At 34.3% G+C, this 16,441-nt stretch overlaps 1 protein-coding gene across 1 annotated transcript; it reads left to right on the top strand.

Moving 5' to 3' along the window:
* The first annotated feature begins 2,212 nt into the window (after window positions 1-2,212).
* Window positions 2,213-15,980, top strand: LOC117920965 (probable glutamate carboxypeptidase AMP1). The gene is made up of 10 exons (XM_034838694.1): window positions 2,213-3,361; window positions 8,282-8,524; window positions 9,211-9,363; window positions 9,486-9,554; window positions 10,733-10,820; window positions 12,971-13,054; window positions 13,175-13,263; window positions 14,047-14,160; window positions 14,280-14,414; window positions 15,567-15,980. The coding sequence occupies exons 1-10, from the start codon at window positions 2,411-2,413 to the stop codon at window positions 15,756-15,758; spliced, it is 2,118 nt and encodes a 705-aa protein (XP_034694585.1). The 5' UTR covers window positions 2,213-2,410; the 3' UTR covers window positions 15,759-15,980.
* Window positions 15,981-16,441: the final 461 nt, after the last annotated feature.

The following is a 16,441-nucleotide window of genomic DNA, read 5'->3' as shown; positions in this document are numbered from 1 at the left end:
TTCAACTTTAAACATTTGCTCTTATCTTGTGTTGAATTGCATCAACCATCGCCATCCAAATTTTGGTAGATGGTCATGATAGAAATGCCTAATCTTTTGCTCTTTCCCTTTCTTTCCCCCTTTCAACTTGGTGCTTTTTTTGTCTTTTTGGGCCATTTGTTCATTGAATGGTATTCTACTTCCACATCATCTTTTTATGCATGATATGTAAATATTTTAGTTAGGATATATTTGGTTTTTGGAAAATATTAAAAATATATATTCTAAAAAAAATAATTTTTTATTGAAATATAAAAAATTATTTTAAATTTTAATAAATATAAAATCGGAATTATTGAATCTTCCCATAAAATAACGATTTATTTGATTAAAAAGAATGAAATCATCTCATTTTATAAATTTAGCTATTTTTTTAACTTAAAAAAAAATAAATGTTTTCGATAAAAATAATATTTTCAATTAAAACATGTATATAAATAATCAATATGTTGAGTGATATTTATGTAAAAAAAATAAGTCATTTTTCAAAATAAAAATGGAGGAAATTAGATTTATAAATTTGAAATATTTTTATTTTTTTGATAAATTAATTCTAAGATAATTAAATAAATAAAATAAGTTTTAAATAATATTTTGAAATAATTTATTAATTTTAAATTTATTTTTTGTTTTTATTATTTATTATCATTAAATTTATAAGAAAACACAATTCAAAACAAAGTTTTAAAAATCGAACCAAATTGATCTATCTAACTGGATGGTTGTCTTTCCTATTTGATTCAACCATCTGAACCACTTTTTAAACATACATCAAATCGTCGAAACCGACAATCAATGAACCGACGATTATGGTAGAACCGAAGGATTTAAAAGCTCTTATTCTTCCTTATCAAAACAACACCGTTTTGGATTAGAGCCCTTATCTCCTTAGAGAACCCTATGTTGTTGTTGCTCCTTACGTCTTAGATGACGTTTGTTTTTTTAGCTTTTTATTGAAAACAATTTATTTTTAAAATTTAGATAATTTGTTTTTCTATTTTTTCATAACTTATTATAATTTTTTTACTAAATACAAAAAATTAAAATATATAGATTTTTCTAAATAAAAAAAATAGCATATTAATTTTTATTAATTTTTTAATTTTTAATAAAAATAAAATACTACAAAAATAAATCTTCTAATATTTAACATTATTAAACGTTGTATTTAGAAGTGAGTGAAAAAACAAACTCGTTCTCCGTCTTTAGGCTCCAGCTGTAGGTTGCTGCTCTAGGTCCACCGTCCTTGCCAACGCTGTTAGACGGGGACGCCACCAACAGCCTGACAATTACGCCGCCAATAACCCTTCGATAGTGATGAGCATTTCCCCGTTTTCTTTATATTTTATATTTTTATTTTAGTTTTACATTTGCAATCAGTTTATCTTTTTTATTTTTAAAAATTGTCATTTGAATTTAAATTAATGAAATAATTGAAAACATTAGGAATTATTTTTTACTTTTTTGGAAACAATCAAATGTGTCCTCGTTTTTTAATTTTTTTAATAAATATATAATTTTCAATTTAAAAATAAGTTAATAATTTTAAAACATTTAAAAATTTAAATTAAAAAATAATTTACTAATATATATATAATCTTTATATTTAAAAATTATTTTAAATTTTAATTATATATAAAATATATATTTAAAATTCGACCGATAATCTAACCAATAAAATATTGACATAAAGTAATTATAATGGTAGGTTTCTATTTACCTCAATCAAAGCTTAAAACTTAAAATAAAAAAATAAAAAAGTTTGTTATGGAATTGGTTTGAGGTTGGAGAGGCATGTTTGGTTTGTTGTGAAGGGTTGATGTTTTTTAATTGTTTTACTTGATTCAACAACAATTTTTAATGGAAGAACAAAAAGAGGCCGGCTTAAATTATGAAAGGATCAAACAATCCCTTATTTCATCATCGTCATTATTATTAACAAAATTTATAAAAAAAAAATTGAAAAACTTTGACTCTTACAACAATAAACGATTGATCTTATTATCTTCTACTCGTTGTATTTATTTGGGCTTAGTAATTAATTTTGAATAATTCAAGAGAAGGTTAAGATATAATAATAATATATTTTTTGGTCAATCAAAATAATAATTATTAATATGAAAGTTTTAGATATAAAAAGAAATGAAAACAACCCTTGGGGCCTCATGCATGAATCCACCACCCCATTAACCCTAGCATATTCACGCTTTTACGTTTTCTTTCATCTTCTTTAACTAAAAAATTGCACCAATAATAACGCATCACTTCACCGGTCACCTCACCACCACCTTCTTCTTCTTCTTCTGCCTCTGACGCTTCCCCTACGCCTCTGCTTACTTTTTCACAGCACCTTTCTCTTTCTCCCTGTAGAATGTCTCAGCCTCACTCCTCTAAACCTACCAGCACTATTTTCAGTTCTGTTCCATCACCACAGTGGACTCTTCTCTTTCTTCTTTTCCTTTGCACTGTTGGTTTCTACACTCTCCACCTCCCAAACTCTGCAGCTGCCTTTTCAAATGTCCGAGATGCCCTCCGCTTCCGCAACATTTACCTCTCCTTCGCCACCAACTCCACCGTCTCCGCCTATCTCCGGGCCCTCACCCTCCACCCTCACCTCGCCGGCACCCACCCCGCCCTCCAGACTGCCCGCTTCGTCCACTCCCACTTCGCCGACCTAGGGCTTCGGACCCACACAGTTGATTATAGAGCTCTTCTCTCTTATCCTTTGCACGCCTCGCTCTCGGCACATTTTAGTGATGGGAGCTCCAGGGAGCTGCCGTTGGTGGAGCCGGGTGGGGCCGGGGCGGAGGTGGTGAGGCCGTACCATGCCTACTCGCCGTCGGGGGCGGTGACGGGGGCGCAGGCGGTGTATGTGAATCTGGGGAGGGAGGAGGACTACCGTGCCCTGAGGAGGGTCGGGGTGGATGTTAAGGGGTGTGTGGCGGTGGTGAGAAGGGGGGAGGAGACGAGGGGAGGGGTGGTGGGGAGGGCGGCAGAGGAGGGGGCGGTGGCGGTGCTAATGTACACGGAGGGGGAGAGTATGAGTGGGGTTGAGAGAGGGACGGTGATGAAAGGCTTGGGGGACCCACTAACTCCCGGGTGGGGTGGTGTTGAGGGTGGTGAGGCTTTGAACTTGGAGGACTCTCAGATTTTGAACAGATTTCCCAAAATTCCATCTATGCCCATTTCACCTGAAGTTGCTTACTCCATTTTGAGGTCCCTTGAGGGCCCTCAAATGCCCCACCACTGGAGAGGTGATGCCCTAGGTCCCCAACCCGGTCGGGTTGGACCCGGTCCGACTCTTTTGAACTTCACGTACCAGGTTAGTACGTTTATTTTTTCCCTATTTCATTGAAAAGTTTCATGCTTGATGCTATTGGTTTGTATAGAGCTAGGATTGGAAATTATATCTAGTGTCAATGTGGATTGTGGAAAGTTTGATCAGGTTTCAATCTGGATAGGGTGCCTGAATCATATGTTTTACCTTTGGCAATTTGATAGAATGGGGGGGATTAGGGGAAAATAGGAAGAGGTGAGCATAAGGAGGTCGGACTTGTTTTTTTTTGGGTGATAAGCAGGTTGGTTTCTGGAAGCAGCTGAGTGATCTTAGGGGTTTTGGCTCCTATCCTCCCATGTTCTTCTATTAGTATCCAATTAACAAGTCTCATCTTTCCATGTCTCTCTCAGGAGTGTGAGTATGCTTTGTTTAATTTTTCTTTGGTTTGCATGTGTTTCTTTTTAATACTGTAAAGAAAAAAGAAGAATATTCTCACGTGTGATTCTCAAGATGGTCGAAAACAAAGAACTAAATTCATCAAAATTCAATCAAATTTGAAACATTTAATTTTTTTTTTATGGGATCCCACAAATTGTGTGTCCCAACCCTCTTCTGATGTTATCTTTTGTTATGTTGACATGGCAATATGGAATTACTTATTAGGTTTTAAAGGAAATTAATATATAGGCTGTGAGAAGTTGTCTTTACCAATTAATGTTGGCTCTAGCTGGTCTTTACTTGATTTCATTGATTGGTTGGGATAGGTTTTTTTAAAAGTATACATTGTGTATACTTTTAGGTGTATTATTTTGGCTTTCTTAATACAATTGCATTTAGTTATCAGATAAAAAAAAAAACTTCATGGGGTTCATGCCACCCACGGGGAACTTTCTGTTCCTGAGTGGGAGGGCCTGCCAATTAAACCACCTTAGGTCTAAAACTTAATAATAAGAATTTCATATCCTTGCATTTCTCCATATTTTGATCTTCAATTTCTTGTGCTGATTGCAGAGGGCATAGGGTAAGAATTGAAACTTGAAATTATATGATAGATTGGGTTTGGACTGATTGTTGTAGGATTCACAGTTTCTCTTTTCTTTTCTCATGACATCTTGGCAATCAAGTGAGCTTAACTGTTAGTGGTTTAAAGAGCTTGACCATACAAAGTGACTTAGTCATTCAAGTATTATGTATCCATAGTGTGTTCTGTGATAAAAAAGTTAGGTGATTGAATCTAAAAAATCCTCAAGAAACTCATAAAATCCAAAATGTACTCGTCTTTTTACATATTCTTTTTATGCTAGCTTTGAACTCTGGTGGTTATTAGTTTGAACTCGGATTTTGATGCTTAAATCGTATTTTTGTACAAGAAATTCAAAATAACCTTATGACAAAGTAATATTGTAAATTGATGAACAACATTAGTTTTTAATACTCTACAATACATAATTCCTGGCTTGTTGTGAATCATGCTTGTAGATTTGAAAGTTGCTCCCTGGTAATAAGAAGCATGATACTAAATACATTCATTCTATAGTTATTTGATGAGGGATGCATTATTTCCATATCATTCATTTATCTTATTGTTATGTTGGACTCTCCTTTCTTCTCTTGCTCAATATGGATTGGTTCTATAGAGAAGTACATTAAGTCTTTGATTTACAAGGTGAATCTCAAAGGTGGATTGAATCTGGTACAAAAACCTTCTTGCCTTAAATCAACAATTTTTTGGGATAAATACTGCACTATACCCAGTCATTCCTCTTAGCAAAAGAGATGGGTGTTAAAGAAGTTTGTTTGGTTCTAATTAGTTTAGTAAGTATGGGGTTTGATTTTTATTTCTTCCCATTATAAGTTTAGCATCTTTAAAATTGTTATGTTTTAGCAGGTTTAGTCATACATGTTCACAATATAATGGGAAGGCTTGGTTTTTTGAAATTTTAAGACTTCATCTCTTCTTTTCACCTATTTTGTGTTATTGAATGGTAGATCCATCTATCTATTGTTTAAGGCTGATCTTAATCGCTTGTTATAGATGGCAGCTCTAATGATTGAGATAGATTAGTTACATGCTATAATCATTTTGATGTTAGATCTGAAGGTTGGAATATTTGGGGATTCAAGAAGTGTGTTTTAACTGGTACGGTTTCATGTTAGTTGGATTTAGAATATCATGTACAATGATTGGGAAGCTTGTTAGCACGTTGTTTGATGATAATGTGCTTCAAATTTGAATTTGGAAGAAGCAGTCATGAAGCTGGAAAAATTGTACCAGATGGTGGCAGTTAACAGACCTAGTGATAATGAAATTCTTAGTTCTTATTGGGTTCTGAACTACACATTACTGGATTCCACTGACAGCTTAAATCAGGGCTAGGTGGTTTTGTGCTGCTGATTTCTCCATTATTTATTTATTTCTTTCTTTTGCTCCTTTGATGGTGCATCTTGAGTACCTCTTGTGTACATGAGGTGCACCCCTTTTTGTTAGCCGCTTTTTATTGCATCTTTGCTATAAAATAAATTTTCCATTTCTTGTTGGATCTGAAAATACACTAAAATGAGGTTTTGGGTACTATTGCTTCAATGGAGTATTGTTATTTTTTTTTTTTGGAAACCCATGGCTTGAGATGAAGAGAGAAGTGGTTACAATCTTGCAGTTGCATCAGTTTGTGCAAAGAAGATGGATGGAGAAACAATTGAGAGGAAGTTAACTTGAGGATAAATGCTCTACATTGGATCATCTTTGGATGGCTGTTAAAAGGAGAAAGATGGAGAAAACTGGAAAGTGGGAGATCCTTTGTTATATGCTTTTATTTGTATCTTGTTAAGAAATAATAGTTTCACTAGTTTTGAGGAAGGTTCAAAGCCATACAGAAGAACTGTTAAAACTGAGTGGGATGGGAGTTCTTTGGCAAATTTCTCTAGTTATGAAGCTCCTATCTTAGGCAATTGAGCAACTACCTAATTTTGTTTTACATCTTTAGGTCTATAAAACAGTTTAATCATATGCCGTGAGGAGTTTTGACTTTCTTTTTTTCTTCTCCTATTTTATGTTATTATTTAATGTTGATTCTAATTTTTTATTGATTAGATCTCAATTATGAGCTACGGTTGTTATGCAATACATAGTTAGTGGTTGTGAGACTACAAAAATTCAATGGGATTTCCTACTAGGAGGAGGGGCTCTCAAGAAAAGCCCCATCTAGTGAAACGGTTGATGATTTGCAAAAAAGAAAAGGGGTCTAGGCATTAAGGAGTTGTCCATTCTCAATAAGTCTTCATTGGAAATGGTGTTAAAGATTCGCTTTGAAGAGATATGCTTTGGAGAAAGGTTATAGTAGGAAATTTTGGAGAAGAGCCAAGTGAATGGTGCTCTTGGGTAGCGAGAGAAGGCTATGGTGTTAACTTGTAGAAGTCAATAAAAAAGGGTGAGAAATTATTAAAACTAAAACAAGATTTAAGGTGGGAGAAGAATAAAGTTTTGGCATGATGTATGATGTGGTAATGTTCCCTTAAAGGACTCTTTTCCATTTCTATTCTCCTTTGCAACTTCCAAGGAGGCTTGGGTGGATGATGTTTGGGAGATAGAAGACAAGATGGTCCTATAGAGCATGTGCTTCTCAAGACATTTTCAAGTTTGGGGGATAGATAATGTTGAGGAGTTTCTTTGGAAGCTTTAGATGGTTTGGAAGGCTAGCCATTCTTGGTGCAATCTTTCTACTCTGCCTTGGAATTGGAGGGTCTAGTGTCATTCCCCTCAAAGATAGTGTGGGCTCTTGAGCTCCTATCAAAGTGGATTTTGTATTTTGTATTTATTTATTTATTTATTTTGTTGTGTGGGAAGTGGTTTGGGGGAGGATTCTTACTGAGGACCGACTTAAAATAAAAGGATGGCTTTTAGCGGGTTATTGTTGTATGTGTAATGATGTAGAAGAATTAGTGGACTATCTCCTTATCCATTGTGGGAAAGTTAGAGGGCTATGACACTTCCTATTCTCTTTGTTTAGCTTTTCATGGGTTCTCCCACATTTGGTGAAGGACATGTTAATGTGCTGGAATTTGACTTGTGGGCAAGAAGACAAGAACAACATGGAGAACAACTCCTCTTTACCTTTTCTAGACAATCCGGAAGGAAAGCAATGCACTAACCAATATCTTAAAGACTACCTTATATCTGATCTATATATGTGGTCTTGAGGGTATCTAAGTACTAATTCACCATCCTCGATAGATTTTATTATTAACTTGTTGATATCTAAGTACTAGATTGGGGCTGTGGTTGTAGCTTGCTTCTTTTTGTTTCCTTACATGTATACTTCTAGTGTATTGTGCTCGCCCCTTTTTTATTGGTGTTTTTAATATATGTATTTATTCTTACTTGCCTATCAAAAAAATGTAGTATGTTGGTTATTAATTCATTCTTTTTGGAATATGGGATGTCAATAACTGCCTTTTTAAGCTTCCGTTATGCATTAATAGCTTACAGAGGCTCTTATGATTATGGCACATGCTTCCTCTTGTAGGATTGCTGAACTCTGTTCATGTTACTTTTTCCTTCAAAAAAATGTAACCTAAGAGTATGGGGACTTTGCAAAGTGTATGCATCCAGTTCAATCGATATCTAGGCTATGTTACAAGTCCTAATTATTTTCATGGGGGGAGGTTTGGGTTATGTCCCTTTACAGGGAATGAGACCTTGGAAGCTTTCTTATGAGTGTCTTTTTGTTTGTCTTTGTTCTATTACTCAATTCTGTCAATTATCTGCCACAAAATAGTACCTTGTGAAGTCACCTGAATTAATTCTCCAATTATTTTTATTCTCTTTTACATATTATCTTGTTAGCTAGTTGTTAAACATGAGAGGGTTAAAAAGGAAAAATGAGTGGAAGACTTCTACTAAAGCCTGCTTGTGGAAAGCTTATTGAAATGTTTCTCCATTTATTTTATTTTTTTCCTCTTTTTCAGGCGGAGAAAAAGATAGCTACCATTCATAATGTTTTTGCTATCATAAGGGGATCTGAAGAGCCCGATCGCTATGTCCTGCTTGGTAACCACAGAGATGCATGGACATATGGAGCTGTTGACCCCAATAGTGGAACTGCAGTGCTACTTGACATTGCTCGTAGATATGCTCTTATGATGCGTCAGGGGTGGCAACCTCGGAGGACAATTGTTCTATGCAGTTGGGATGCAGAAGAGTTTGGGATGGTAGGTAATATTTCATCTTTGTTGGTCATTAATATAAAATGAACCAGGTTGTCAATCTCTAGATCATTTTGTTATTTCTATGAATTTTGGATTCTATAAAGAACAAATACAACTTTGTCCTTGATACTGCACCCTGAAAGTGTGTCAAAGAAAGGCATTTGATCACTCTTAATGCCTATATTTGGTTTAGGATGTTAATGGGCAAAGAATAGCGGTAACATGTAGGCTCTGCCACTCTTCTATTATTGGAATTGCCATCCGGTTGAGTCATAGTGGTGCACATCACTAGGAGAGATATTCCTACTTCCATGATATCAGTGACAAAAAAAAAAAATGAGAGGTTAAGTCGTTAGTTTATGTGGTTTTAGCGAATTATGCGCTCATCCCTGATGTGAAACCTCAGACTGATTATCAGCTGGCAATTTGCAACCGTTGTAGATGAATCAATAGTGGGTTTTTTCAAAAGTGTATGAACTCAAGAGGCTACCATCTGTCATATAAACCTTTTTCCTTGCTTGAAGTTGTGTATATCACCATCACTAGTTTTTACTGTTGCTGCCTGAATTGCTATATGCACTTGCCCATTTATTTGTTCTAAAAGTAATCCAATTAGCTAGGCTTGTTCTATTTGAATGTTTGTGCGTATTTAACACTCAAAGTAATTTACTTGTGTTGTGTGGTTTCAGATAGGATCTACTGAGTGGGTCGAACAAAACCTTTTGAATCTGGGTTCTAAAGTTGTAGCATACCTTAATGTAGACTGTGCAGTTCAAGGACCAGGCTTCTTTGCTGGTGCAACACCTCAGCTAGATGATCTTCTCATTGAGGTTGCAAAGAAGGTAGAAAAAGATGGCAAAATAAGTGCACAAGATTGTTAATGTTCAATCTATTTGGATCTGAATTGATGACAACACCTAGTATTTCAAACTATGTCTAAATTGTGATTTAAACTGAATTCCAGGTCCAGGATCCTGACTCAGAGAGCATGACCATATATGATAACTGGATGATTACAAATAAAGTCATCAATGTGAGTTAACCCTAATCTTTAGCTTTTCAAATCATTGGAGTGGTTGCATTATGGTTGTCCTCGTGCTTTTACCCATCTTTGAAAAACACATGGTTCCAAGTAAATGAAGTTATGAAACATTACAGATCTTTTTTTGGTTTGTGGAGGTTGATCTTCACATGTGAAATGATTGTCCTCCTTTGTAGGTGGCAATTCAAATAAATTTATTTGTTGAATGTACAAATGACTGTCTAGGATTCTAAGGAAATTTGTTTCAAAATTCTATTATTCTCTTGCTGATGCTCCCTTCGAAGCAGGATGGCTCCTTAAACTCAGAATAAAGTTGTCTTAATCACTTGTTTAGTTGGGCAATAATGTTTAGGGTATTGTATGGATTTTAAGGCTTGTCAAATTGGATAAATTCTTATTATTTGAAATTTGGTAGAATGGGGAATGCTTAAAAAGTTCTGAAATTGTGAAAAAAGAGGAGTGGAGTTGTGAAATTTCAGGACGATAATTAATTCAAGTTCTTTGTTACTTGGGTAAATGTGCTGTAGAAGTCGGGTTTTAGGTAAGAGAAAAGGTTTTATCTTGGAGAGAACAAAATTTGCGTTTTTCATCATATTATACGACCAATCATCACACCAACTCATTCATGCTAATACCATGACCACCATGACCACAGCAGTATTGTTGCTACCACCACCTCCACCATAGATGTTTATGACTTAATTATCTCCTTTTGCCCCTCAGTACCACCCCTTCCAACAGCTACACCATTTTTGGAAGTACTTTTTCAATTGCAAAAATACAACTAAAAAGCTTCGGTTGCAGTTAAAGAATAAAATGTTTTGGAGAGAACAAAATTTACTTTTCCCATAATCTATGATCACATCAACACACTACTTCCATGAGCATCGCACCACAGTAGTACTGCTACCACCACCTTGGTTGTGTACTACAACCACCAGTTCTGTTTCATCAACACTTTGCTTATTTAAATAAATTAGTCTGTCTGCACAGAAGACTTGTAAACATGCTTTTTACTTCTGTTTTTCATCAAAAAGCAAAAAGGAGAGACAAGTATACCACTTTTCTTGCTTTATAAATTATGGCTTTGGATATGTCAAAATTTATCTTTGTTGTTTCTATATGGACTGTATGAAGTAATTATTGGGATTGTCTTGGCTGGATTGCAGATCCAGAGGCTAAGTGGAGTGGATTCTGATTTTGCTCCACTTTTGCAACATGCAGGGGTTCCTTCTGTTGATTTATACTATGGAAGAGGTACATCACTTATACCCTCACATTTCCAAATTACAGATGGAAATTAGGAAAGCTATATGAGTATTGAGAAAATGTTTCTTGTGAAGGAACTTGTGTGCTCAGACATGCATGCATAAAAGAAACTAAGCATCTCCACTTTAAGGGGACATTAGCTTGTCCTTGATTTTTTTAATTGATGAAAGACATAAAAGTGAAACAAAGTGTAGTTATTTTGTAAGTTAGCAATGTTAGTTCTGTTTGTAATTTATCATCCCATCCTTCTCCGTGTGGGAAAGAGAGATTGCCTTAGGCTTCCATCATGGAATCAGAGTTCTCAAAGAACATACATGTTTGTGTTGAATAGGAGATGACATGGGCGGGTTTTCTCGAGTGCTTCCCCCCCCCCCCCCCCCCCCCCTAATAGATGAGTTGGAGATTTTTTTTTTAAATCCATGGTGGGTTTGGGTATGGCTTGCCCCCAATTATATATAATATTAAATAAAAATTATTTTGATTCTTTTTTTCATTTTACTTTTCTTTACATGTATAAAATAAAAAAAATTATTTTCATAAAAATAAATTGTAAAAAATATACATATATTTATATTTAAATTATATTTATTTTTAATATAATTTAAAACTTTAAAAATAAAAAAGTTTTAAGAAATGAAGAAAAAATTAAACAGGGCAGGGTTGGGATGGGGGTGACCCATCTTGAACCTGCCCTATTGCCATCCCTAGTGTTGAACAAGAGTGCTCCGATCATATTGCTTTTGCTTGATCTCTTCTGTAAGTGAATGTGTCAGTTTTAAAGAAAACCTGGGATGTTTTTTTGCAATCAAATTCTGTAATTTCATAATCCAGAATACAAGGCAAAGATTCCTTTTCCTTTAATTTGAATAGACAAGCTGAATTGTCTTCAATCTCCTAATGAATTTTTTGTTTCTCCTAAAGTGAGTGAATAGATAAGCATAATTTGGTTTATTTTTGCCATTGCTTTGCAAAATCAATCTGTGATCAGACTATCTCAGCTATTTATATTTTTTCAATTAATTGAAGGAGTTTAAGGGTTTGTTTGGCAACATTTTCAAATATGGTTATCAAAAACCAGTTTTGTAGAACAATTTTTAAAAATAATTACCAATTATTTTCAAGTAAAAAATTCTTTATGGGAACTTAAAAATTGAAGACAGTTTTTTCTGTTTATTCTCCATGAAGGTAAAATGCAGTTATGTATGCTGTAAAGTTCCTAAAGTATTATCTATAATTTCAATGTTTTCTTATAATACTCTACAAAAACTCCTTGAAGCAGTAGTAAAAATAACCTGTTTATTTAAAAAAAAAAAAAAAATCTTAAATGTGTTTTTTAAGTTAAAAAATTGTTTTATATTAATATATTCTAATTAGCAGAAAACTATTTTGAAGATTTTCAAAATAAGTATTCCAATATATGTAGGCAAATAGGTTCTTTTCTAATTGGTATGCTGATTTGCAAAGAGAGAGCATGCTGCTTGTGCTTTTGCAGTTTTCTTCCACCTTTTTTTTGTTTTCTGTAACACTTAAAAATGAGGTCAGTTGAGCTTTTTTAAAAAGTGTACTTTTCCTTATTTCCTTACAATTATCTTGGTCAATTTGGCAGTGACTCCACATATTATAACCTTTTCATTCAGCTGTGGTGTGTTTGCAAATCTAGTGCAACCAAAATCATTCCACTGGGTTTACTTGGATGTGGAATGATTTAGTTTTGTTCTTTTATATTATTGCACTTGAGAACATTTTCTTGCGTGTGTAGGATCATTTTTAGGGCTTTATGAAATGGTATTTTGAATTTCTTAATTTTCCCATAATCTCTGATGGTATTTCTGGTTTCTTTGGTATTTCCATTTTAAAGGATGGTTTTTTGCTTGTTCCCTTTTCCCCCTTTCTAAATGCACCAGAAATTACACCTGGAAAGATTCTAGTTTCAAGGCATAAGACAGAGTATAAAAGAAAAAAATAATTTTTTTTTTCATTTTTAGGCAAATTATTTCCACTAAAAGGATTATCGAAAGCTTTTATTACTCCAAGCACTGTCAATAATGTTAGTAGTAAAATTTACATCACAATTAAGATTTCATGCTAATCAATTTGGTAAAATAGAACTTCAACTTTCTTTTTCTTTTGTCCTTCAGATTTTCCAGTCTATCACACTGCTTTTGACTCCTATAACTGGATGACAAACCATGGGGATCCATTGTTTCAACGTCATGTGGCTGGTTAGCTTCTTTTCCTTCTAGTATGCATTCTTGAAAAAGATTTATCGATGAACTAGGAAAATCACTGCTTTATTGTCACTTCTTCAAGCTTACATAGTTTTCTGTTTTTTACTGCCTCAGTAGCTGGAGTTTGGGGACTTCTAGCTCTTCACCTGGCTGATGATCCTATTTTAGCTTTCAACTATGTCTCTTACACAGAACAATTATGGGTAGGCATCTGTTATCTTTCATTTATCATTGCTTATTTTCTCAGTCATTAAACTAGATTTGTTGAATTGAGATTTTATACTGTGGTAACTGCAACTTAACCAGGTGAAGTGACCTTATTTTCAAAAATTCTGATCTAGCCTTATATCTAAATAGGGAAGTTTTGATCTTTTGAAATGGTATTCCTTTGGAACTGCTACTCACCATCCTTTTGTCTGCAACCTTGGGTAACCATTCCATTTGCCAGAGTTAGTCACTTCATTTTGTGAGAAAGCCCCTGCTCTACCTGCACAAAAATGAAAAATAAAGGACAAAAAGGGAGGGTGGAATAAAGAACTTGAGTACACCTGTTTTACACAGCATTATTTCTTTTTTTTCTTTTTTCTTTTTTTTTTTCTTTGGGATGCAAAAGGATGTTACCATGTTTTAGAAATTGAAAATTTCAAAGAGACTAGAAATAATTGATTGTTCATTTTATTTTATTTTTTTCTTTTATGGATAGGTAATTTGATTTCATGTGTTACTGCCTGCAAGAAGTTATTATTCATTACAATTAAACACCGGGGATACTTTTGGTTTAGTATAAGTTTCCTTGGTTGGTCCCTGGATATTTTCTCAGAAGAAAGAAAAAGATAAATCAATTTTTCTGTAAAAATGTGACATGGTGTGGTCCAAGATGTTGCACTAATGCTATTTAAAATTTGTGTAAGTGCTGATATGCATTTGTATATTTGTTCTGTTATATACATATACTAGTCTTGTAATAATCTTTTTTCTTGGGGCAGAACTACACAAATCTCTTACGCAACTTGGTGAAAGGTAATGTATCCCTGCACCCTATAACTGCATCCATTCAGGAACTCGCCTCTGCAGCCAAAGAAGCTGAGGGAGAAGCAAAGGTGAGAGACAAAGAACCTTGTTAGAAATTATATGAAGTAGTAACGCAAAAAATTTCCTTTCACATCTCTGTTATTCATTTTCTTTCTCCATATTCTAAGGATGTTGTTCTAAAATGCAGAAACTGAGAGAAGAGGAAATAAATAGTGAGTTTTTGGTATTGAAGAAGCGGGCATTAAATGATCGACTGATGCTTGCTGAAAGAGGCTTCCTGGATGCTGATGGGCTTCAAGGGAGGCAATGGTTCAAGCATCTGGTGAGTGTTTTCCCTTCCCCTAGTTCAATGATGCTGATTGCTACTGGAAACTGTTGTGTTTCAAAAAACTATAATGATGAACTTGTTCCAATCAAACCTCTATGTTAAATCTCTACACTGAGCATTTATGTAAAGTTTTTTGAAGCTATTATACCACTGAAGCGATTTGGAGCAAAAACAAAAGAACTAAAAAAAAGGAGGAATGAAAAGCATGTACCATCTGCTTTCCAAATTTTCCAAATGGTCATTTTGGATATTGAAAAACAAGTTTGCAATAAATCACATTCTTTAGTCCCAATCACTGTATTTTCAACTTTATCGAGACACCTGAATCATGGAAGTTCTCCCAATAATTAATAATTTATGCGCAAATTTTCAAAGGTCTAATTTGGTTCCATGGTTTACAAAGAATACTTGTTCATATCTTTATTGGATAGAAAAGGGATATTTTCTAATGTCACTATGCATGGCTAGAGATAAGAATTCGTTTTCACTTACCACAAAATACATATTTGTGTGTTTCACGGTATGTATATGCATGGGTGTGAGCGTTTATTTGATACTCATGTACTCACCTGTAAGCAGTTGGAAGGTTCACACTTGCAATATCATCACAAATTTTCACTCCCCTACACCATCCCTCTATTTTTGTTTACTTTATTCTCAAGGCTAAAATTATACTTTGAAGTTAGATTCTTTAGGAAGCTTGATTTTTAAATGTACTTTTTCCATTCAAAGAGAATGCCTATAATGTCTTAGAAATACGAAGATTCTGCTAATTATCATTGTCGGTATGATGTGCATTGTCGCCCATATCCTAGCTGTTTAACCTTTTAGGAAAATTAATAACTTAACATCTATGGTTAACAGTGGGCTATATACATTGTGGGTCCATATTCTAACAACTTAAAACTTTTATGCCAAGTAGTAGCCTACGAACATTGTACCAAAACTATGATTAATCAATTAGTAGCCTAATATGGCATTAGAGTTGTGGTTAACTTTGTGAATTGGTAGCCTCCAAATTTTAAGTTCTAAGTCTATTGGTAGCCAGGCATGGTATCAGAGTTATGATTATCATAGCTTAGATCAATTAATAGCCTCTTAGTTTATCTATAACCCGTAACTGCTGCTTTGTGATATGGTTTATAGGTTTATGGGCCTCGTGGTGACTCAGAAAGCAAGCTGATATTCTTCCCTGGAATAGCAGATGCCATATCTGCATCCACAAGAATGAAGAGGAAAGAAGGTGAAGCAGCAATTCAGCATGAGATATGGAGGGTTGCCAGAGCCATTGAAAGGGCGTCCAGTGCTCTTAGAGGAGGAATCTTCACTGAGAAATGATGATAAAGAAAACCTACACATAGAGAGGTGAGATGAGACGACAGGAATTAATAATATATGCCCTTTTGACTTGTACATAGATGAGGCAGTAGTGATTTTGCTTTGTTTTTTTTCTTATATTATTTGGTTTGGATTTGAGAAACATATAGATAGTTGGATACACAGCTATTGTAAATTACCATATGTGAAATATTATGTATATTAGTTATTTTTTTGGTGTTCTTTTTTTCTTCTACTAAGAAGCCACATTGGAAAAGTACATCAAAGAGTCTAATTGCAAGAAGAAAAAAAAAATTGACGGGAAAGCATTGTTCAATTCTGATCTCTATGCATTTTTAGGTGTATATTAGTCCGTTTTGATGCTAGTTTAGTCATCTTTTGACTCTTGATTTGAATTATATATATGTTGTATATATTGGGTGGTTGTTACTTTGATATAATATCTCTTGTTCTGCTTGTAAACTAACCCCAGTCTCTTATGTAAGCGTGTTGTCCTATTTTGGGCATTTTTGAGATGCGCTCTCTTTCTTTCTTGTTTATTTGATTCTTTTGATATACATGTCATGCTATGGGTATTCTTTATCTCTTGCTCTTCATCACCATTCTCTTGTTGTGTATTCATGTTGTTATCTCTTATTATCCATGGTCTCTTAGTTAATTGTTTTATTTCTTTCTACTTGTTC

The sequence above is a fragment of the Vitis riparia genome, chromosome 8, assembly GCF_004353265.1.
Source record: "Vitis riparia cultivar Riparia Gloire de Montpellier isolate 1030 chromosome 8, EGFV_Vit.rip_1.0, whole genome shotgun sequence".
Classification (NCBI taxonomy): domain Eukaryota; kingdom Viridiplantae; phylum Streptophyta; class Magnoliopsida; order Vitales; family Vitaceae; genus Vitis; species Vitis riparia.
The sequence above is the reverse complement of the archived record's forward strand: the minus strand, read 5'-3'. Positions and strand labels throughout refer to the sequence as shown.

Bases quoted from the DNA above. Each gene is read 5' to 3' on its own strand.
- LOC117920965 (XM_034838694.1), top strand. From the start codon at position 2,411: ATGTCTCAGCCTCACTCCTCTAAACCTACCAGCACTATTTTCAGTTCT. The intron at 3,362-8,281 runs GTTAGTACGTTT...CCTCTTTTTCAG, and splicing joins TTTTGAACTTCACGTACCAG to GCGGAGAAAAAGATAGCTAC. The intron at 14,415-15,566 runs GTGAGTGTTTTC...TATGGTTTATAG, and splicing joins GGCAATGGTTCAAGCATCTG to GTTTATGGGCCTCGTGGTGA.